This window comes from Patagioenas fasciata, chromosome 2, assembly GCF_037038585.1.
Source record: "Patagioenas fasciata isolate bPatFas1 chromosome 2, bPatFas1.hap1, whole genome shotgun sequence".
Classification (NCBI taxonomy): Eukaryota; Metazoa; Chordata; class Aves; order Columbiformes; family Columbidae; genus Patagioenas; species Patagioenas fasciata.
In genome coordinates this window covers 93,405,398-93,427,830 of record NC_092521.1, presented here as the reverse complement: position 1 = coordinate 93,427,830, position 22,433 = coordinate 93,405,398, and the positions used below count along the sequence as shown (strand labels likewise).

The 22,433-nt window shown below is 40.4% G+C and overlaps 1 protein-coding gene across 1 annotated transcript in view; it reads left to right on the top strand.

The window, feature by feature from the left end:
* The first annotated feature begins 624 nt into the window (after nucleotides 1–624).
* The window catches only part of LOC136097754 (uncharacterized), a 190,710-nt gene continuing 168,901 nt past the window's right edge, over nucleotides 625–22,433 (top strand). The window contains exons 1-3 of the mRNA XM_071805503.1: nucleotides 625–635; nucleotides 2,936–2,987; nucleotides 6,804–6,989. Of these exons, the coding sequence (XP_071661604.1) occupies nucleotides 625–635; nucleotides 2,936–2,987; nucleotides 6,804–6,989 (249 nt within the window). The remainder of the gene's footprint in view (nucleotides 636–2,935; nucleotides 2,988–6,803; nucleotides 6,990–22,433) is intronic.

Below are 22,433 nucleotides of genomic sequence, written 5' to 3'. Positions count from 1 at the left end.
AAAAAAAACTTCCCTAAAAGTGAGTTAATGTATTTTTTCTTTTTCTGTAAAGGGAAAGGAAAAGCCCTTAAGTTGCTCTGATATGAAAAATCAAGCAGCTTCACAAAAAAATTCAGAGACACTTCTTCAGCAGTTGAATGTATATGACTGCATTCTTTTTCTACTTCTTGTTTGAAAACAGAGGACTTGAAGCTTGAAGAGCACTTAGAGCCGGTACATGATAACTGATGGGCTCAGTCCCCTGTGGTGATGTGTCCAGGCCCTTTGCTCCATGTGGAGGTGGGCAGAAGGACCTCACTGAGTTCTGCATGAGACATCAGGGTGCTGGATGCATGACACTGCTACTTCTTCCTTCTGAATGACACTTCTAGGCATTTCCAGAATTCTAGGCACAGACAGCTCTCTGATTCCTTATTGTTAACTTCTGTAGCTTTAGCTACACTGTCTGCATGGGCAAAGGCTTCCTTTGAATCTTGAAATTCCAGCTTTTAGGCTTCATGCTAGAGTCTCAGCAGTGGCAGCTGTACAGAGATCGTCCTCACATCATGTGTATGTAGTCTTAAACACCCGCTAGCTCTCAAGTCAACAAGAAGGAAAAAAATCCTTTGAATACTACATCCCGACATGAATGATTGGTAGAAAGAAGACGTGTGAACATGCTCTTTCCATACACATTTCAAAGTTTTCTCGAGGGTCAGTTCTTCATCCTCTTCTTCACATCCTCTTCTGCTTTAAGACCAAGTGTGGGATACCCTTTGCCTTCCATCAGGGAGTAGCATGAAGGTGGTGGTGTGTTGCATGAGGTTGAAGGTTGTGGAAGAAAGACTGAATGTGATGTGACAGTACCAGCGAATCCTGTGCCTCACTTAGTGCAGGATTCCCTCGCTTTTTATTTTTTTGGCAGAAAGAGAACAGGCTAAAGTCATGTGGGCTACCTCTCCACAGTGTGAGAAGTGACTGATGTTAATAGCCATTATTTTGTTCTCTGATGCTGGGCAGTGAGAGATGGGGATGGAAGAGCTAGTTCTACATATAGAGTTCTACGAACCTGCACCAAAGGGTCTTTGCTGAGCCTCAGGTTTTGTGCTTGTCCCTGTTCCCCATCTGTAATATAGGGAGCTCCCCTCCCCTTTTCTTCCTTCATTCCAGTTAGAAATATTTTGAGCAATGTATCTCTCTTCCAGAGTGTTGTGCACAAAACTTCCTGGCATAGGTGCTAACACAAATAGCATCTCTGGAGAGGCTTGTTAGGCACATATACAGTGACACTTGAGTGGAACCTGAGGGTGAGCAGCAGAATTTTTGGGTTTCCTTCATGTAAACTCTGACTTTTGTACCATATAGCCTTTCATTGGTGGGTGGTAACTTGCTGAAATGGCAATTCTTAGAATTAGACACTCAAAACAAAAGACTCATTTTTAAATAACTGAATCCAGCAATCACAAAGAATGTGGCTTTTGAAAAATTGTCTTGTTTCCTTGAATCACATTTTCCTGCTAGTCCTCATCTCTTTATTGATGACAGATAGAAAAGGCTGTTGCTTGTGTTAGTTGTAAACTTCCCTTTGTCAGAGCCCTTTCCACCATCTGTCATTGCATAACTGTATGTTCCCAGGTTTGTAGCTCTAATGTGTTTTTTGCTGTTTTGTGTACAGTACGTTACAAGTTATAAAAGCTTGAGTAAATAATTCATGTAAAAACCTTTGTAAATATTGTCAAACTGCGGAATAAATGATTTACTAAGAGGTCTCTTGGCTCAGCCTAGCAGCTTTATTACTGTAACTTGTTTTGTAAACAACCTCCTCCCTCCACCCTGTATTTTTTCCATCAAGTGACTTTGTGTAAATTCTATTGCTAAGCACTACTTAGATGCATTTCAATCACCATAAATAATGCAATATCAGCACTTTAACCACCTGGAGACTCCATTCAAAAGTCAACCAAAGGTGTAGTTTGTGCAAGACCCTTAAGGGAACATATTTTTAATGTGTGTAGAACAGTGTACTTCCCACTGCTTTCATCGCTGATTGTGTTTGCTGGAGATGGCTCCCTCTCAGCTGGAAGGTGGTTTTCTGGTAGAACCCAGGTTTGCATACAGCTGGTGCCTGTGCTTCTTTTCACATCCTGTCAGCGTTCTACAAATGTGGGGATAGATCAGGACCAAGGGTTAGGAAAGGTGGTCCTGAATAACATTTGATTTTTCTTCTAGCTTTTTAATAAAGTGTTGTCTGAGTGGTCAGAGGAAAAGTAATCAGAAACATTTGTGTAAATGGATAATATGACTTTGCTTCAATGTATTAATGAGCCCCTTGTAAACCTTCTGGAAACACAGCTGAAAATGAAATGTTTCTTCAATAATGTTAGTGGAATGGGAAAATGTGTTACATCTGAGTCCTTGTGGGCAGGCATAATTGTCTGGCTACATGTGCTTGTTCTGAGTTTGCTCTGTGAAACACAGGGACACTTGGCAGGTATCAAACTATTCATGAACAACTACAGTGACCATGACACTAGAAGTTGTGGACCATCCATGCTGTCATATTTACTCCAAATTTGAGCTAGCTTTGAATCATGAAGTATCTGAATGTCTCTATTGGTTATAATCTGGTTTTCAAGCTGGCTTCTAGATAGAGTGAGCAAACCTATTTTCCAGGCATTGCTGGAGACAGCCCTTCAAATTGGACCTGTGTTGTTGCATGTATGATGAACACGGGCTGTCTTGGGTGTCCTGGTTCTGCACACTCAAACCAAAGACAGCATGGCTGTTGGCTGGAATAGGCACAGCCAACTTATCTTCTGCTCAAGGGTGACATGATTGTTCTGTCCATGAAGATGATGCAGTAGTTGCTGGATAAGGTTTGCAAGTGTGAGGAAGGAAAGCAGCTGAAGGGTGTGGGAACAGTTTTAGTGATCCTAGGAACTGGTTGTTTCTCTAGGGAAGCAGAGAAAACAGATTATGATGGCCTGCTTGTAGAGCTGCTGCCTTTGGTATGCGAACTCATCTCCTTGCCACTCACCTCACCTCTCTTGGCTCTTAAGCTCCACAGAAATTAACTATTCACTAAAAAGCCCCATGCTCAGAGAGCTCGTGTTTATCTCTCTTGACCAGTTTTCTGTGCAGTAGGTGTAACCAATCCAGCATAAAAGAACATAATTTATTCAAACATATGACCTCAAGAGCAGATGTCTTCAGACACTCGTCTTATGGAAATGCTATTTGCAGAGTTCACTGCTTTGAGTGACTTTGTGCCAGGCTGGTCTGAGCAGCTTTGGAATGGCACTTGCAAAGATTTCTGACTCTCTGGGAATGGGGAAAATCATTCATTACCTTCTTGATGTTATGTCTGATATCAAAGCTATTCAGATCTTAAGACAGGAGTTGGCCATGTTTTGATGACTCATCTGGGTTCAAGTTTTAAGGAGCAGAGCCACCTGTGGCTTAAGAACTAAAAGCAGACTTCAAGAAATAAACCCCTTAGAAAACTTTGCAATGAGTTTTGGGCATTTTTGTATGTCTGATGTAGTGAGGAAACAACTTCCTCCTTCTGGCTTTTTAACCCTTCTATGAAGAGGACAGTAGCATCCCAGCAGCACACGTAACTGGGTGCGTGAGAAAGAAGCAGCTGATAATGGCAGCATTCAACCATGTAGAGTTGGTGAAAGAAGAAATAATGGTGTACCCTCTACGAGTTATTACTGGTAGTTTCCATAAGAGTTAAGCAAATGAAGTCTGAGACTCAATTAAACCACATCTTTTCTTTCTTCTTGTGTGCCCAGGACAATACATTGTTTGCTATGAATAGACCACCCGAGGGCTGGTCATGTGTTTTGGTAGAAATCAGAGTTTTGTCAAACAAAGCAAAAGACATAATTATGGTCTTTTTATATTAAAAAACCCCCCTATTTTAATTATTATTGTGCATTTCCAATTAGAAATGTGTTAAACAGTCACCATTAGAAGCTTAAAAGCCTGAAAACAGCAAAATGTCAGAGAACTTGTTCAGTAAAAAACTCATCCTGATTTAGCTCAGTATCAGCAGAGCAATTATTTTTTGAAAGATGAGTAGGGTGTGAGGGGGGTTGGCTTATTTTTTTATTATTTCTCTTTTTTAAAATTATTATTATTATTATTATTATTATTTTTTATTTTATCCCTAGATGAGAAAACCCTAAAAGTCACAATCTTTGTCATAATAGTTATGACCACAGAATAAAAAGAATAACTCTTGAAGCTGTAGTTAGTTGTAGTACAAAATATGTGGTGCATAGCCATGTGCATTACTGGTGTTATGAGATATATGTTCCTTAGTTGTATGAGGTCTAGCTGGCATAATGCTAAATTCCTGTGAAATATAATAGATGGAGAGAGATTAAGAAGGCAGTATATGTTGTTCTTATGGTGTTGATGGGATTCTGTACAGTGAGGGGAAATTATAAAGAAGTCTATGTGAAAGATCACTGTGTAGCTTCAATAAGCATAGATACAAGACCCCTTAAAATTTCCTTTTCTCTTTTTGGTGTGCATGCAGGGGTATCACTTGCTTTCAGATCCAAAATGATTTTAACCAAAGGTTTTGTCCTGGATGCTCTGAAGAAAACTGTTTATATTTCATGCTAGTAACTTTAAAGGCTGGTCATCTTCTGGTGGTTCTTCTGTTAAACTACAGGTTAAACTTTGGAGACTGAACTCTTCTCCACAGTGCCCTGTGATACTTTGACATTTGGAGTAACCCACTATGTGGAGTTAGTTTGTGTGTTGTCACCTCGATGCTGCCTCAACCTGTGGTCACTATTGTTGTTAGACACCTGTGAAACCTGAAGGAGAAAGAATGTTTTAAATTATTCCTTCATTTCCTGGGTGTTCCTGATGCTTCGTGGCTGCTGGGATTGCCAACATCACCTGTGTTGGCCTGCTTTTCCATGTTACAATACTGGGACTGGCTATTGGTCCCTGGTGGAAAGGGACTTGTAGGCATGTACGCAACTCTGACATCAGGACATACGACCTTCCTTAGTCTGGTGGCCTCTGCATCCTATGGTTTGACTGAGATGCTTTTTGTATCTCTTTGCCTTGGAATAGGAATTAGTTCTGCATGAGCTAAGAGAGACAGCTCTTTATCTGAGCTTCTGTTGAGGTTGTTTAAGGGCAAATCTATTGGCTTCTGTGGTGAACCTATAACTGGTGTTCCTGTGAGGAACAAAACATGGAGAAAACTCCCTCACTTTGGATGAAGAGATGATCTCTCTGCTTACCAACTACGCAGACTGAGGTATTACACTGTTTAGGTGCAATCCTCACTTCTCAAGGGTTATATATATGACTATGTCCTGTACTACTATATTGTTTTGGACTTCCATGTGTTTCCTCTCAAACTGCTTTTTTTTTTTTTTGTTTGTATATATTATTGTAGCATCTAAAGCCTTAGACATTCCCTAATCCCAAGCATTTACAGTCTGACTGTTAGAAAGGAGGTGATACATCAACAAGGATCAAAAAATTGGGAAAAAAGTCTCCAAGCAGTAGGTATGGCACATCAGTAACCTAGTCTGTGACTAGATTTTTAACGTGCATTACAGCAATACAAGCTTTAGCAAAATACTATTGTTATTATGTCTTTTTTGGATTGTACTTAAGGTCTGCTGAACTATTAAAATCTTGATCTTTAAAATGATAGGCTATATATATATATATTTTTTTTTTCCCCAACTGTTGAAAAAGGACTTGGAAAAGTAGAGAAATACTGGACTATTTCGTGTCTTTATCTAATGTTCCAAATATTTATCTGGATCAAATAGGACCCTTAAATTTTGAGTGAACGTCTTTATCAGAGAGGAAGTGTGAGATGATTGCGAGATAATTGCAGCAGTGTATAACACACAGGTAAATCCTCCAGGCAAGTCCTGCTGCCACAAACTCCACTGGAATTTCATCTCCTTCCCTGCAGTGGGGAGCAAGGTTGCAGTGACACAGAGCTGTGCCAGACACCTTCAGATGCAAATTTACAAAAATTCAGTGAAATGTGTAGACAATCTAGAACATCCACAGGACGTGCAGTACCAGCAGGTGCTGGCAGTGCACTGTAGCAGAAATCAAAGATATTTCCCCTGGCACATCTTACCACTGTTTGGGAACACAGAGGAAAAGCACTAGTGGGGAATGACCATCCTTCCCTGTGCCTGTAAGCTGCTACAAGATCACACATTACAATGGAGGTCATTTCAGCATTATGCCACAGTTAGGTATGTACGTTGTATATATACCTGGGTATATACCTTATAAAATATAATCAGAACTGTATATAATAGCTGGCATTTTGTAACCCCAGTGACTCACTGTGTCTTTCCTAAGAAGCGGAAGTCACTGGAGACACCTCCTGTGGCTGCCTGAAAGGCATACCTTTGCAGGTCCCACCTGCTGCTGCTCACTTAGCACTCGATAAAAATCTCCCCTCTTGCTCTTCTCTTCACTAACCAGGAGCCAAGAAACATCCTTCTGTCACTGCTGGTTCTATGTGAATGGACATTGCAGGAGGTTTTCATCATGCTTCTTATCAGCTACTTCTAATTCATGACGCAAATATCTTCTCACTGTCAAACCCTCTGGGAGAAATTACCCATAATGAGTTAATTCCTTGTAGGTTATCCAGATACACTCTTTGATAGCGGTGCTATCACATTTATTTTGCAAGTAGCAGTAACTACTATTGGAGAGAAAAATAAACAAGCCTTTAGACCCCATGTTTAGATCTAGTTTTAGGCATGGGATGGTGGTTTAACACTGTTTTCTTTACTGGGTTGTTCTAGAGGAGAGCATCATGTCCCACAGAGGAGCTGGAGACGGAGAGGCTTCTAGTGCTGATGAATTCACTCTGCCACCTGATGCGTGTACCAGCAGCCATGTCATCGGGGGAATCTGGACGTCACTGTCACCATAGAGACAGCAACGAGGATTCGGTTTCAAAAGGTGAAGAGAAGCTAGGAATTAGGAAGGTAAGACTGGGTCTGTCTTTCAACTTTCATGAAGGTTTTTAAAATTAAAATATTTTTAAAATATTTGAAAGGATACCACAGTAGAGGGATGCTCTGTTGTGTATTTATAGGCATGTATAGATAAGTACATGTAAATATGCCTACATACGTGCATATTTACATGAACTGTTTTGAATAGCTTGGATGCAAAAAAAACCCCCAATGGACGTTTTTAAAAACCTTGCTAGCGTTCTGCTTGTGATCCTCCAATTAATTAGGTGGCATAAAACAAGACTTAAGTTCTGCTTAAGTTTTATTGTAAGAAGTCATCAAATATTCACTGTCTTAAGATTTTATCGGTTTTGCACGGAAGCTGAGTTAGTTGTGATGTGTAAGTAAATTAAGGTGGTTCACTTCTGTCCCTTTTTATGGTCTTCTGTTGTGCTTTAGCAATGATACGGATGTAAAGCAATGACGAGTGTTGACAGGCAAGATAGGGATCAGCCATGAATCATTGTTTAACCACACAAGACTTTTAAAATCTGGGTTTATACTGGTCCAGAAATAATCCCTCTGCCCACTCTTATACGAGCAGATGAAACCACTCCTCCTGATGGCTTACCCCATTTCTTGCAGATATAACCTCAGTGATGCACAGATTTGTTTAAAACTTCAATTTGTGCATTTATAATCCCCTGCAAGATGCTGATCCCAAAAGGATGTTTCTTGTACCTTTAAAACACATGATAACTTCGTGGGTATGGCTTTGAGGAGAGGGAGTGATAGCAAGGAAGAGTCCATCCAGCAAGGCAACCCATGAACTGCTAATGAGTAACTCCACATAAGCAATATTGGAGAAAGGGTGGTAGAAGGCTTATAGGGACTGATAAAAGACCTTGTCTGCAATGCCATGCAGCACCAGAGAGGATGGAACTCGATGCATGTTTTTGATCTTGGGCCAGGGATGCTCAGCAGAGCCCTTGAGCTCCTCTTGTTTCTGCCCAGCCCGTCATAGATCCAGTAGGGAGTAACCAGAACACGCAGCAGGTTTTTTTATTATTTTTTTTTTTTAATTTTTTTTTAACCACGACACACTTCTTGCCTTGACAGCTGGAGGAAGTCTGGCATGGGAGCCAAACCTATTGGCTTTGTCTCAGCTCTGGAGTATCTTTCCTGTTTTGGGAATTCCCCAATGGGGGAGGTACCACTGCTGTTTGGAGCAAAACTCAGATCTCAGCCCCTGGGGCTGTCCACTCTGGGAGGGGGTTTTGGCAAGGATAAGTATGTTTTGCTATTCCTAGGTCTCTTTTATTTTATAAATAACTAAGTGACAAGTAACATTTTGGTATTTACCCTATGGCTGATTTTTCTGTGGAGATATTTGCATGTGTGCGTAATACCATTCGTATTTATTATTCCTACTGCTGTCGTCACTGAAACGTTTTCTGCAAACCCAGAACAAAAGGCAGATCCCTTTGCGGTAAGCTGATGGTCCAGCTGCTGTGTAAAGACAGCAGAGGACACAGGAAATGCCTGGGGGGCACAAGGAAACCCTGAGATAACATTGGTTGGGCTGCTATTGTCAGATTTCTACAGACCATGATAATAAGTGTATGCTTGATGCTAATAAAATAGGCAACCAAGGCATAAATGAAGAAACAAATTCTCTATTTACATGCAGCTGGGGTTTGCATTTTTGGGGTACCATTGTTGGGACATGTAGCTAGTTGGCTGAGTTCTGTAACAAACTGCTTTTTTAGCTGATTTTATCTGATGAATGCTGCAGGATCTTGTCTACCCAGATTTTAGTCATTCACCTTGACTTCTGTTTCAGGAACCTCCTGACCAAATTGTTCTTTGGTATCGATATGAAAATCTGTGCTGGTGAACTTTCAGGTTTGACTCACTTTCTGGGATCAGCCCATGTCTGAATTATGCACACACTCTTCATTAATCGCTTTGTCGTGCTTTTTAGGGAGAATAGAAACTGTGATTACATTGGATTCAGAGTTCATCCAGTTCAGTTCCCTGTCTCCTGTGGTGATGGTCTCCAGCTGTTTCAGAGAAAAGAAAAAGAAATCCTGCATTAGGAAGGAAGGAGATAATCTCTCGTTTTTGTCTAAGCTCCAACAGAAACTTTGTTTCTGTATTTCTTTAATAATTTTAAACAATATTTTAATTCATGTAACACATGATAACACTTGTAGTCATGCAATTATCCTGTCCTTTTTGGAATCATGTTAAATTGTTTGTTTTCACAACATCCTTGGACAAATATTTTTCAATTTTACCTTCCCACTGAAAGTACTTCTTGTTAACTTCTGACTTGTTCTCCTCCACTTTGTTGAATGCCATCTACCTCTTGAAGTACAAGACAAGCAAACACAGATTTTATTGATATGTAGCTCTTGGTTATCCAGTATTTTGAACTCTTGCTTGGTGTTTTCTTCAGCAGAAAAATAGTTCTCTGAGAACTTGATTACCAATTGAGATTATTACAAGGTCAGATGTCAAGAGAGGAGTTGGATACCGATGTTATCTGGGGGATCTTACCTGAAAGATTTTACTGATGCAGAAGCCACTTGTGAGGGACAGCAGAAGTAGGAGGAGTGGACAGAGGTGTGTTTGATATCCAGCCTAGAGCGCTGCTCTTGGCATGTTCAGTTGATCCTTGACTAGAGGGACTCCTTAGCCACTGGTCTGGTTGTTCAACCCTTATAACCCACTCCTACCACAGAATGTGCATGCTTTATCTGCTGGAGGGAGGATGGGGAAACAACACTCATCCTAACAAATGCCACCTTTTTCTCCCCTGTTGTTTATTAGCAGTGTGGGTAATATAATTCCTCTGCTACATGTAATTCCTCTCCTATAATGCTTCACACTTGACTGCCTGTGTGAAGTGGTCAAGATCTGCATCTGGAAATCATGCAGTAATATTTTCCTTCCTCACTGCAGCAGGAATATATTTGTACCAGGTTTATGCCATAGTCTACCAGATGGTACGAGAAGTGAAGCAACTTCAGCTGTCTTCCTTGTAGTGTTATTCTGTGATAAGGTCACTTCTTCATAAGATTTCCTGAGGGCTTTTTTGGCTCAGGCTGTTAAGATTTGCCACAGTTGAGTTTTTGTTTTGAGGATAAGGGAGCACCTGTCAGAAATCATGCCATTGTGCTTGTTGCTGTGTAGATAACTTGCCAATTTGTTTTGAAAAGATACGCAAAAGACAATGTGGAACTGATACTGGGCATGATTTCAGAATATAGAGCCATTTACTCACCTTAAGCATCTTCAGTGATCGTTGTGATCATTGCTCAAAGTTTGATACCACTTTCTACTCATTTCCATACACTAGGTTAGATGCTTGGGTGTTTCCAATTGCTTCTGAGTTCACCCTTTCAAGTGACCCTTAAGATACTTTAAAAGCTTGTTTATTTTTACCTACATTCATTCTATAAGAGGATGAATGAGACAAAATAACTGTTCTGAGTGCTTAGTGTTGTTGTGAGGGTATTCAATCCCTTTATGCATGAAGCAGTGGACTTCGGGGAGGGTTTCTGAGTGTGTGGAAACCACGCTGTGCTGTTGACCTTTCTCTTCAATCAGGCCCCAGTCAGTGAGAGCAAATTTGCAGGCAATCCAGCTAGGATTTTTCCATGTCATAAAGGGAATGATGAGGAACTCTTAAGTTCTGAACATATGACTCAGTGCTGCTGGTGCTGAGTTAGACCTATCACTGTACCCATTGCAGAGGCACGCAGTCCACACCCAATTTCATCCTCTGCCCACACACGAATGTGTCATGCATCTGTGCATGACTGAAGTGCTCATATCAGACACATTTACCTGCCAAAATTGTGGGAGCTGTCCTAAAAGGTTTCCAACTTTTCAAATATTTCTCTCCTCTCTGATCACTCCTTCCCCTCTTTTAGATCTGTGATATCTTCTAGGGGCAGTCTGCCTGTGCATGTAGGCCTGTGTTGAAGATATGTGTTTGTAGAGACATTTTTGAGTCAGGCAGTCTAAGGTAAACTAGTGGGAGGGACCCACTGAGCTAAAACAATGTATGGAATGGAAATGGATCACCTTGCTTATTTTGGATAAAAATATTCTCTTAATGCCAAGTATTCCATTCAAAGGCTAGCTTGGATTAGTGGAATTGATAAAAGTATATGCTCTTTATTTCCATGAATAGCAGACAATTAAAATGTGGTTGTGTCTGGCGTGCCATCCATATGCAAGTAATGCTAGAATCAGTTTAATTCTTTGAAATTTAGTGCTATAAAATTCATTCACCTTCACCACACTATGTAAAAGAGGCTGTGAATTCATTCAACTACAAGGAAAAAGTGACTTTCCAATCTAAAGGTGTGTGAACATATCTATCTTGTGGTTTTATATTAAACTTTCAGGTGTATTAGAGATGTAGCCTTCCAGGGCCTTGGTCAGGACTTTAATGTGTGCATGTGCATATCTCTGAGATTAGGAACTCTAAACAAGGTTCTCTGTGGTTTCTTAGGTAAGACCTCAAGTCATGTTTTGGAGCACAGGAGCTCTGAAGTTTCCTTAGGTAAAGTATAATGAGAGTTTGTCTCAAAGCAAAGATGGAAGCTAAGGCACAGTTCAGGAGAAGGTGGTTTCTAAGCCACCCTCACCAAAAAGGAAAGAGGAGGCACGACGTTCTGGATGGGAAGAGTTGCTTTAAGTGCTGCTGACAGACCAATTATTTCTTCATGCTAAACAGCCTGGAGTTGGAGGAAAGAGAGATTTTTCCTGTGGAGAAATGAGGTTGGGGAAAGAAGGGAATACAAACAGAGGGAAAATCAGTTTTTTATCCTCCTTTCCCCCTCAGAGAACTGGGGGATTAATGTCTTCTGAGGAAGGAATACATGGATTCATGGTAGAAGACCATGTTTTAGAACAGCTACCACGAAATTTCTCTCGGTTCACTTTCATTTGACTGCCAGTCCAAAGAGTTTCCAATGTGAACTGAAACCAAAATACTTCAGAGTCCTACTTCTCAACCAAGTCATGGCTGAGTCACATCCTGCCTTACCTGACATTGCACAAATGATCCAGAGAAAATAGCGTGATGTGACTCCTCTATGGTAATTTAAATGAGAAGGATGGTTGCTGGAATGCATTTCTCAACATGTGGTACAGCAAAAGCTGTTGCAGAACAAAGGAGGCACAGACCTTAATCTGGGATAATGATGGACAAGAGGTGGCAGGAGGATCTGAGAAGATTTGAGTCTTGTAACTTGTGACAATTTTTACTGGAAAGCCAGGGGCACAAGTTTGACTAGTTCCTAAATGAGTCTGAATTTTTGGCTAGTATTTAAGATGCAACTTACAGTATTAATGGCAGCAATGCAGAGGAAAAGAGGAAGATCTTGATCAGTGATTTTTACTTTGGTTTTGTTTAACTTTTACATGTAGAAAACATTTAAATATAACTGTGTAAGCACACATCACATCATATTGTTAGTGTCCGAGTTATTAAGATACTGTTACATGGGAACATGAACAAGTAGGAGTGAAGCATTTGATTCCACAACTTTTGCAAATGCAAATAGAAGTTTAGCTCAATATGCTGTGCAGTGTTGGCTGATGGGTTCAAACCTGGGGCTATCACTGCCAGCAGCCCCTGATGTTTAGGGTTTGAAGTACACACTCATCTGTGTAACAATTGCTGGGAGAAACTGCATTTAAAAAAAAGTCAAAAGGTTTCCCCCACAAATTGGAGACTTATCCTCTGTGGGTATAGGATGATGTAGGTCTACTAAGAAGTGTGGGTAACAGCTTATGGAAGCTGAAAACCTGGCACAAAATCCCTGTTAATATCCACTGGTTTTATTCCTATCACCTACAACTGCTTCATGTAAGGACAGGTAAATTTGCTACTAACACAAAGCCTTGCCTGACTAGGTTCCATACAGCCTCCTCCTTCCACATCCATGATCATGATAACCTGTTTCACACCCACACCCGATTTCTCAATTTCCTTTGCTGCCCCTTTCAAGTACCCTTGTGCTATATAAAGCAGCTGCTAGTGTTTAGTAACTTACTGCACCTGTAGTGCTGTTGGTTGAAGACACTGAAGTAGAATTTCCTTGCTTGGGAATGTTAAGATACAAACTGTGCCCCTGAGCTGAGTACTGGAAAGTATTCAGTATATTCAGTAGCACCATTTGCAGATGGTGTGAAGGAAGCTGCTCTCAAGGCATCTTGTCAGCGTCAAAGCTGAACATTCATGGTCCAAGCTGAAGTAAATTCTTTGACACCCTGATATGAAACCAGTCTGTTCCTGTTGTCTGTCTGCCAAAGGAAGCTGTTTCTTAGTTGATGCATACGATATGAAGTGTAAAATTCACATTGAGACTCATGCAATTGTCCTGCATGTTTTCAGGAGAAGGGGGATTGTGTGTTCCCGGTCAGCTTGCACCCAGATGTCAGCATAGAGGTTGAGATTTCCTTTTGAAGAATACCATACAGGCTCACTTTTAATTGAAACTGGAACAAGGATTGCATCTTGCTGAAACTCCTTCAGTTATACTTCTCATCTTAAATTTAATTTCCAAAAAAGCCTTCTCCCCCCCCAGCACAGGAAACCCATAACTCTAGTAGCTGTGATAATACAGTGATGCCTGTGCATGGGACAGCTCAGCTCCTTTGTCAGGCCAACTGCTGGGGCAGAGTGCTGCATCCTTCCCGGCACTGTCAAAGCTGGTTCTCCCTCAGGGAATGGCTTTGGTGCAAGGATGCTTTCCCCCTGGCTATTCCAAACTCCAATCCCTGATTCAGGCTGAGCAGATTCGACGGGTTTGAAACAGATCCCCTGATCTGGACAGCTTGACCCAGCCTTACTCAACTTGTATGCCCATGCCATCCACCGGTCGTCACGGTTTAGCTTGCAGACTTGTTCAAGATTACACAATAAATCTGAGGCAAAGCCAATAACTGAATCTAAGTTTTTTGGGTGCAAGCAGAATATCTTGTTCCTGAAATCTACCTTCATAACGTGATTTTTCTCTTTGGGGGCAGGGTAGTGGGGGGAGAGGAGGAAAAAAGAAAAGTTAGTGCTTGTAATACGCTGAATATCTATATATGCTTTGTAGTGGGACACGTGGTGTAGTGAATTTGGATTCATCTTTTTGTTAAAGTGAGCCCTTATTTGAATTCAATATCAAAGACTACAAAGTGGTTATTAGCTCTCAAAAAAGGAAAAAAGCAACTCTTAAAAAATATCATGCCTATTGTTCTTGCAGATGAGATGATCAAGAAGACTCTTGGATCTGTCCTGTTGTTTTTCCCATCAACCATTGTAAATGGCTGATGGTAAAAAGGAGTCAATACAGTGAAGTGTCATTGTTAGCATCATAAACGCAACACCTTAGAGACTCGGCACACTTTCCTTCCATCCAAAAGTATGGACTTCAAAATCTTTAGTTTAATACAAAGATAGGTCTGGTTTATTGGCATTGAATGACATATTTAGGGCAGGAATAAAGTGCTAGGAAATTTATAGCATGATACTGAAGGCCAGAACTCACATGATATTTATTGCTATCTTGGATACATTGGCATGATTTAGTACAAAGGAAAAATCCTCAAAATTAAAGGCCAACTTTATAATGCTCAATCTTTCTTCTTATTCACATCAGCTGAACATCCAAAAATCTGTTCTTCTGATGCAAGTGAGTGACTGAAGGAACTGCGTATGACTAGGCAGTTAGAGAACAGGCTCAATGTTAGTTTCAGCCCATAGTCCTGCAGTCATGCCATTGCAGAGAATCTTTGAGATATCATGGAGTCCTGCTGGATTTTGCTTGAGGACTGGCTCTCCCATACAGAGCTCTCTGTGGTATAAACCCCTGTGATGGGTTGTGTTTTGTTTTGCCTCCTTTGGTCTTAACTAACTTAAAAGTCTAACAGCTAGTTGCAAGAAAATATGTGAAAGGTTGTTCAGTCATTCGACAGATAAATATGTTTTCTAATCCAGCTCTTCAGTGCTCTGGAAGCATCTCCAAAACCTATAGAAAGACAGGATTTGACATTCTTAATTGCCCGATGATAGGATGAGGGGCAACGGGCACAGACTGAAGCATAGATGGTTCCATCTGAATATGAGGAAAAAAAGAGCATTGGAACAGGCTGCCCAGATTGTTGTGGAGTCTCCTTCTTTGGAGATATTCAAAACCTGCTTGGATGCATTCCTGTGCGATCTGCTCTGGGTGAACCTGTTCTAGCAGGTGAGTTGCACTAGATGACCTCCAGAGATCTATTCCAATCCTAACCATTTTGTGATTCTGTAATTCAGATATTAAAAAAAAAAAGGCCACCTCACCTGCCAAAACTGCAGAAAATGTTAGAATGAGCTCCTTAATTCCTTAATTTTGTATTTGGGGGGAGGAAGGAATGAAGGGAGGATGAAGGATCAGAAATAATGAAGTGTAATTGTGTCTTCTTAGTTCTGCAGAAATTGTCACACGTTCTCTTACTACAAATGTTCTCAGTTGTGTGTGGGTTTATAGGTTAGTCTGCTGTACTCAATGAAGTAATTAATGCAAACATGGAGAAGTGTACACACAAGTGTTTTTCAGGATTGAGACCTATAAATTACAGACTTCCTTTTCAGCTATTCTCTTGCAGTTGTTACACAACGCTTTTCAATTTTAATAATCATGCAACCCAAATCCTAAATAGGCAATCAACTTCTAGACTGTGGTATTTTAAATGAGTAAATGACATGCTTTGTGGAGTTGCTCTTCAAACCCTTTTTATGCAGTAGGGAAAAATGTAGTATTAAAAGCTATTTTTAGGTTGAGCTATGGGTGTGACCCAAACTAACAAAAACCAAGAAAACCAAAACTCACTTATGCTCCAATAAAGCAAGTGATCCTGGGAAAACAGTTTCTTCTGGCTCAGCTTACCTACTTCTCAAGCGAAACTGGCTCTTTTGAGAGAGGCTAGCAAAATGCCAGTATGCCATTAAAACCTCAAAAGACTTCACCCATCTGTAAGCCTTTTGCTTGCCCTTTGCACAAAGGCAAATTTCCTGCCTTTTTATTTCCAGACTGCACCAATCCAAAACTGGCTGTGGGGCAGGAAGTAATATTCAAGTGGGAGTAGACAGGTGAGAAGACGTGCTATGTATAGGCATCCTCTCTGGAGACAGTCTGGCTGGGCTGCTGGGCAGGATAGTGTGTCTCTTCTCAGGTTCTATATCTTCAGGTCATTGCTGCATGCTACCTTAGTGAAGTGTAGTGTGTGTGTGGTGTGGGTTTTTTTTTGTTGTTTATTCTTTCTTTGTTCGTTTGTTTTTCTTTTTTGTTTGTTTGCTTGTTTTTAAAATGGCAATACTTCTTGCAATAGGCAACTGTTAGTATACCCTGTTCTAGCTCTCACATCATCAATCAGTGCAGTTCTCAGCTTTGTTCTGGTGGTGGAGAAACTTAAACATTTTCAGATTCTTGGTTCACAGGACTAGTGAACTCTAATGTCATTAAGGGGTCTACTTTCAGGACATGTTTCCTCTAATGAGAAAGCTTGCATAAGGATCTTCTTTTTCCTTACTGGAGTTTCTTGTGCCCTGGTTGTGGTAGCACAGCCATGTGTAGGACCAGTGAAGTGGCTCAAGGCAAATAATAAAGAAATGTGTTTGGGGAACAGGTATTTTTGACCTGGTTTAGTTCTACAGTAATATCAGCTCAATGAGACTGCAGTGAGCTGCAGCCTGGTATCAGGAATGAATGGCTGGAGAGAGGAAGGAAGCAGAGAGCAGAAACATAAGCTACTTTGTCATGAAGAATAATACACCGTGGAATTGCTGCTGACTTTTCCAGTTGATCAGATGATATAAGGGTGTCTCATTTTTTCAGTTACTCCATTGGTGAGAAACCAGCTTCAGGCCCACTAGACATGCCATCTGCCCCAAAATGAAGGAATTCAGCCAAAGTCATGTTTGACTGTTCTTTGCCGACTCAAGATGGCTGTTTTTTATGTGTAATAAATGAAACATTGCTAGCATTTATTTCAAAGAAAGGTTTGGTTCAAGAATTCGAGTCACCGAGTCAGAATCCTGATTACTGATCTTCAGACTGGAGGAAAGAAACTTCCCACCTAGGCGTGCTGGCCAAGGATACCCAGTTTAAAACACTCCAGGCATGATTTTCCTGCTATCATCATCTGAAGACTAATGGAAATCACTACAGACTGCAGGTTGTGTGTGTCTGGGTTTTATCAGCTAAATGGGTCTTAAAAATGAAGGTGCAAGCTCAGTTTGTTTGTTGGTCAAAATAGGTCTTTACACAATACCATTTCTAATAAGTAATGTGCAAATAGCACTGTTAAGTCCCTGTCTGTTTTGTGTCACTTCCTCAGAGATATCATTACCTCAGTTTCCCTTCATCTGTGCTCAGTGATTATGTCTTGTTAACAAGTACCTGACAGAGGAATTTACTCACTGGATTGAATATATTGATATATATGTGTAGTCAATGTCAGCTAGCATACAGAACAACATAAGGAGGAGTAATGTGAATGTATAAACAAATAGCCTATGTTGTTTCATGTTGATACGTATATGACACTAATCCAGAAACTCACGCCAGAAGCAAATGAAATATGTTTTGAACCACTGGAGGTATTCCTTCTGGGATTGTTCATATGGTTTGATTTCTGTCTCTTTGACAGAAAGAAAACTCTACTGATCTATTAGCAACAGTATTGATATCTGAAGTGGTATGTACGTCAAAAGTGTTACTTTTACAAGATTCATTTTCTTGTATTTTCCAATGTATCTAAGTTCATATTCTAGCTTTAGTCAGAAGATGGAGATAAAAAACCCTTTAACATTGCATTTTTATGCATATATTTGAAATTTTAATCTGTAATTGATAAATAGCAAACCTGACTTTTCTAGCACAGATCACATGTGTTACTTGTAGTGAAACTTTCCTGGAAAAAGATGTTCCGATAATTGCCTAAACTTCAGACTGTATAAAAGTAATTTCTGATTTTTTGCCTTCTCTTTGTAGCAGTAGTGGAAACCAGAGAATCACTAGCAGAAGTTTATGAGGAAGTGCTAAAATCTGTGGCTAATACAGACACCCACAAAATTAACTACTTACTCCTCGAAAATAAACTAAGGAGGAGACCCTGACAGACTTTTTGAAGAAGCTGGAACTGTCATCACTATAATTTTGCATGATCAAAATATATTTTATTTGCTAAGATTTTTACTGATAGTATTTTCTACTAGTCTAGGTATTTATTTACCTTTGCATGTGGTGTCCCCTTAGATTTTAGAGTATTGTTTGGTTTAGTTAGTCTCTAAAATATATATATATATATATATGTATTTTTAGGATTTTTAGGATTTCAGGTACAACACAGTATTTCTAATTGACATTATTCTATAATTTGGTGGCCATGTTATTTAAGAATGATAACTTGCAAAAGCTTTTTGTAATGCAAATATACTATTATTTTTTCCCTTCCCTGGATAAGGGCTGGCATGTGGATGGGAAGGGAGATGTAAGTACAGAGTCGGTGCTGAGGTTCCTGGTACTATGAAGTTGCATCCAGAGGGGTCAGCAGAAATCTACCATGACTGGTAGAGTCATGGAGGTAATGCAGAGTATTATTTTACTTGTTTTACGAGTGGAAAACTGGAGGAAAAAGATAACTGCGCTTGACTGTGACCATCAGGAACATGATTTCCTTACTGTGCTCAGTCACCTAATCCTGCTGCCTGCTACCATCTTGATCTGAGCTGTTCCTGAGCCTTGTGATGGGCAGCCATGCCAAAGAAAACCTGACAAGCAAAACCAGGAGCTTGTCATCCCATTCTGAAAAGCCTGTTGTCCAGGATGGGGCTGGCTTTGCTCTTCCCCCATTATTGACTGTCAGGTGATAACCACTAAAAATTCCAGCCATCTCAAATATGAGCCCTGGGATTTCATCAGATGATTATCCATACATCAGACTTTGAAGCAGCATGTTTGTGTATGGTGCTTTCGATTTGGTGGGAAATGGAAATTTGGAATGGTGGCATAGAAACTAAATTTGGTATTTGTCACTTGCCCAGGAACTGCTGGCATGATGTAGTGTACTGGTTTTGGCAGAGACAGAGTTAAATTTCTTCACAATAGCTTGTGTGGGGCTATGTTTTGGATTTTGATAGAAGTATTGATAACATAGGGCTGTTCTAGCTATTGCTAAGCTGTGCTTGCACACCATCTAGGCCTTTTCTTTTTGTCACACCGCCCTGCCAGTGAGGAGGCTGGGGGTGCACCAGGAGCTGTGAGGAGACACAGATAGCACAGTTGACCCCAGCTGACTGAAGATGTATCCCACACCATCTGATGTCATGCTCAATAATAAAACTGGAGGTGTGGGGCATGCGTGAAAGTTGGCCAGGGCTGCCGTGGTGTGGGGACTTGCTGGGCATCAGTCAGCTGGTGGTGAGCAATTGTTTACTTTTGTGTTAGTTCTTGTGTTATTTTTTTCTGTTGTTCTTTTTTCCTCCTTAAAAAACGAACAAAAACCCCCCCAATCAACCAACCAACCACAACAACAACAAAACCCCCTGTCTTTATCTTAACCCATGAATGTTTTTGCACTTTCACACATCTGATTCTCTTCTTCATTCCACTGGGTGGGGAGGTGAGCAAGCAGCCGAGTAATGCTTAGCTGCCCTCTGAGGTTTATCAATAGAAAAATCATATATTTATCTACTTTTTCAAGCATGTAGAAAAAGGCTAGGAACATTACAACATATCAAGGAAAATAATTGAAAGTGAGCTTAATTTTAAATGTCTTAATGATCTTTATAAAAGCATATTTGCAGTAAACTCCTTTTTAAATTAAAAAAAAAAAAAAGAGAGAAAGAAGGAATTTGAGATTACTTTGAAGCACCTGATCCCAAAATTTGTGATTAAAGAAGCATAAGCACAACACTTGTGGCTTCAAAGGTCAGTCCTGCTGAATTTAAGTGACTGATGGATTCTCTTCACCAGAGGTGCAATTTGCCCCTGAAGAAATACTTCTTAAAGACCAATGCTGGCTAGCTGGTATTTATGAGAGAGTCCAAAGGGAATTACAAGTAGGTTGTTAGGGTTGTCATTTACTCAGTGGTTTCTGCTGATATTGTAGCACAGAGATCCCACAGCACTTCTTCCTAGCATGTGATAAATCGTGTACCAGGTGAAGGTGAGAAAGGAGTGAGGGCAGCCACCGTGATGACAAACTGTTGCTTTGCTGTTCCTGCTTTGAACCTGCTATTTCTCTGCCAGCCATCAACAACGCCTTAGCTGTGCCCAGCATTGCTCTCCTTGGCCTGTGATAACATGCCTGTGCATTCAGGAGAGCTTTAAGGAGATGCTGTGTGCATGTCTGCAAACAGTACAGTTTTTCCTTCTGTGTGCTGGCATGTCAAGAACAGCACATTTTATGGCTACATTTGCAAGACTCTTATCATATAGAGGGTCTTCATGCAACTGGAGTGATTTCCAGTAGCTGATATAACGTGTGGTATCAACTAGTGTGAGAAAGAGGTACCTCAGCCTGCTCCAGTGGGAGGGTTTGTATTTCTTTTTTGATCTCTTCCAGGAGAGAACAGGGGCACATCAATACAGTTGTGGTGCTGTAAGAGTCATTTTTTTTTGCATCTCTCTCTATTTAATTTCTTCATCTTTGTCTTAAAAAGAGATTGTTTTCGTTATAGAAAGAAGTTACTGAGTTATGTTGCAAAATTGATGTATCTTCCTTAGTTATTTCTCTTATGGAAAAAATAGCACAATTGGGGGATAAAACAACAAAAAAAAAAGTGGAAGTATCCAGTTTAAGAACTTCTAAATAGTTGTTTTATTTGTCATTTTACTACAAATGTACTTAAAAATAACTGAAGTCCACAAGTAAATCATAAAAACATTACATCAACTGGATATAAAATAAAATATCTGATGGGATTTGAATAATTTTTGTTGGTTTTTTGATTGATGGAAAAATCATGTACTTTCCTTTTGTTGTGCTTTCAGGACTGCAAGCCAGTTTAATGCTAATGATTCAGCTGTTATCCAGCTAAAGAAAATAGACTGGTGAGGTTAAGTAAGGCCATAGTCAACACTAGTTAATGCAGCACTGAAAGTATTGCCTGATTAGTATTAAAAAGAAAAAAAAGGAAAAGTAATGTCTAGCACCTTCATTTAAACAAACAGACAAAGTTGTTCCATACCCTAACAAACAATAACAGGCTGCCCAGAGAGGTTGTGAAGTCTTCTTTTTCTGGAGACATTCAAGACCCATCTAGACACATTCCTGTGTGATCTGCTCTGGGGAACCTGCTTTAGCAGGTGGGTTGGACTAGATGATCTCCAGAGATCCCTTCCAAACCCAGTCATTCTGTGGTTCTGTGAAAATTCCCCAGCCAACCCAAATAAAGGGAAGTTCCTGAACTCTAAGAAAATCACTGTTAAGGCACTAATGTTATCAATGTCTCCTCTGAACTCATTGTTTATATATCTTTGCCTTTGCATTCCTGATTTGGTCTATCACATTCTTTAAGATGAGACTGCGAGTCTTCCCACTGATGTTTGGATTCCTGGGACTATTGTGGATTTGAAAGTCCTTGTTGCTGCATCTTTGGCTTCTTGTCAATGAGCAGATGTTGACCATGAAGCAAAATGTTGAATTTACATCTTTGTCAGTTCTGTCTGCTGGCAGCTTCTTGTGATTCTATCTTGAAAAGGTGGGGAGTCATTTCAAGCTTTTATTTTCTTTGGTTCTGTCAGGTTCTTGGTTTATGTTGCTCCTGTTTGAGCCATAACAAGGAATGTGCAATGCCATTGGACTAAAAACTAGTTACCTGTTGCATCCAGTGGACATGCAGTCAGATTAGAATAGCAGCTGGAAAAGTGATGCAAGTACTTCCTTGGCCTGGAAACCCATCCTGGATTTTGGAAGTGGGACTCTGGTGTTGTTTTCTGAGACATACGATGACTTAGATACATGACCTTAGCCTACCTGTATGGTCTCAGTGGGGCTTTATTTTCAATGTTGCAGAGCACTACAGAGGAAACAATTTTTAGCATGGTTTCTGCAACAGCGGTGGGCTATGATGCAGGGGCTGTTTGGGCAGGGTTGGCCACAGGAAGAGCAGGAGTTGCTGGAATCACAGCCCCTGGCATTGCTGCAGTGGCCTTGACACCTTGAGGAGGGCATGGAAATCGAGGGGCTATGGCAAAGGTCAGCAGACTCTCAGCATCAGCAAAGCCTGAGCAAAAGCTCAATCTTTCATTCATTACTGAGCAACCAAAGTGACAATGCAGCCTTTTTCCGCGGAGAATTTGTGGCTCTGTCCACTGTCCATTGTAGTGATTTCAATGAAATGTAAGTGTGTACTTAGAATTAAGCACTTCTTTGCCTGCTGCCCTCAGGAGAGAGGATTTCCTCAACTGAGAC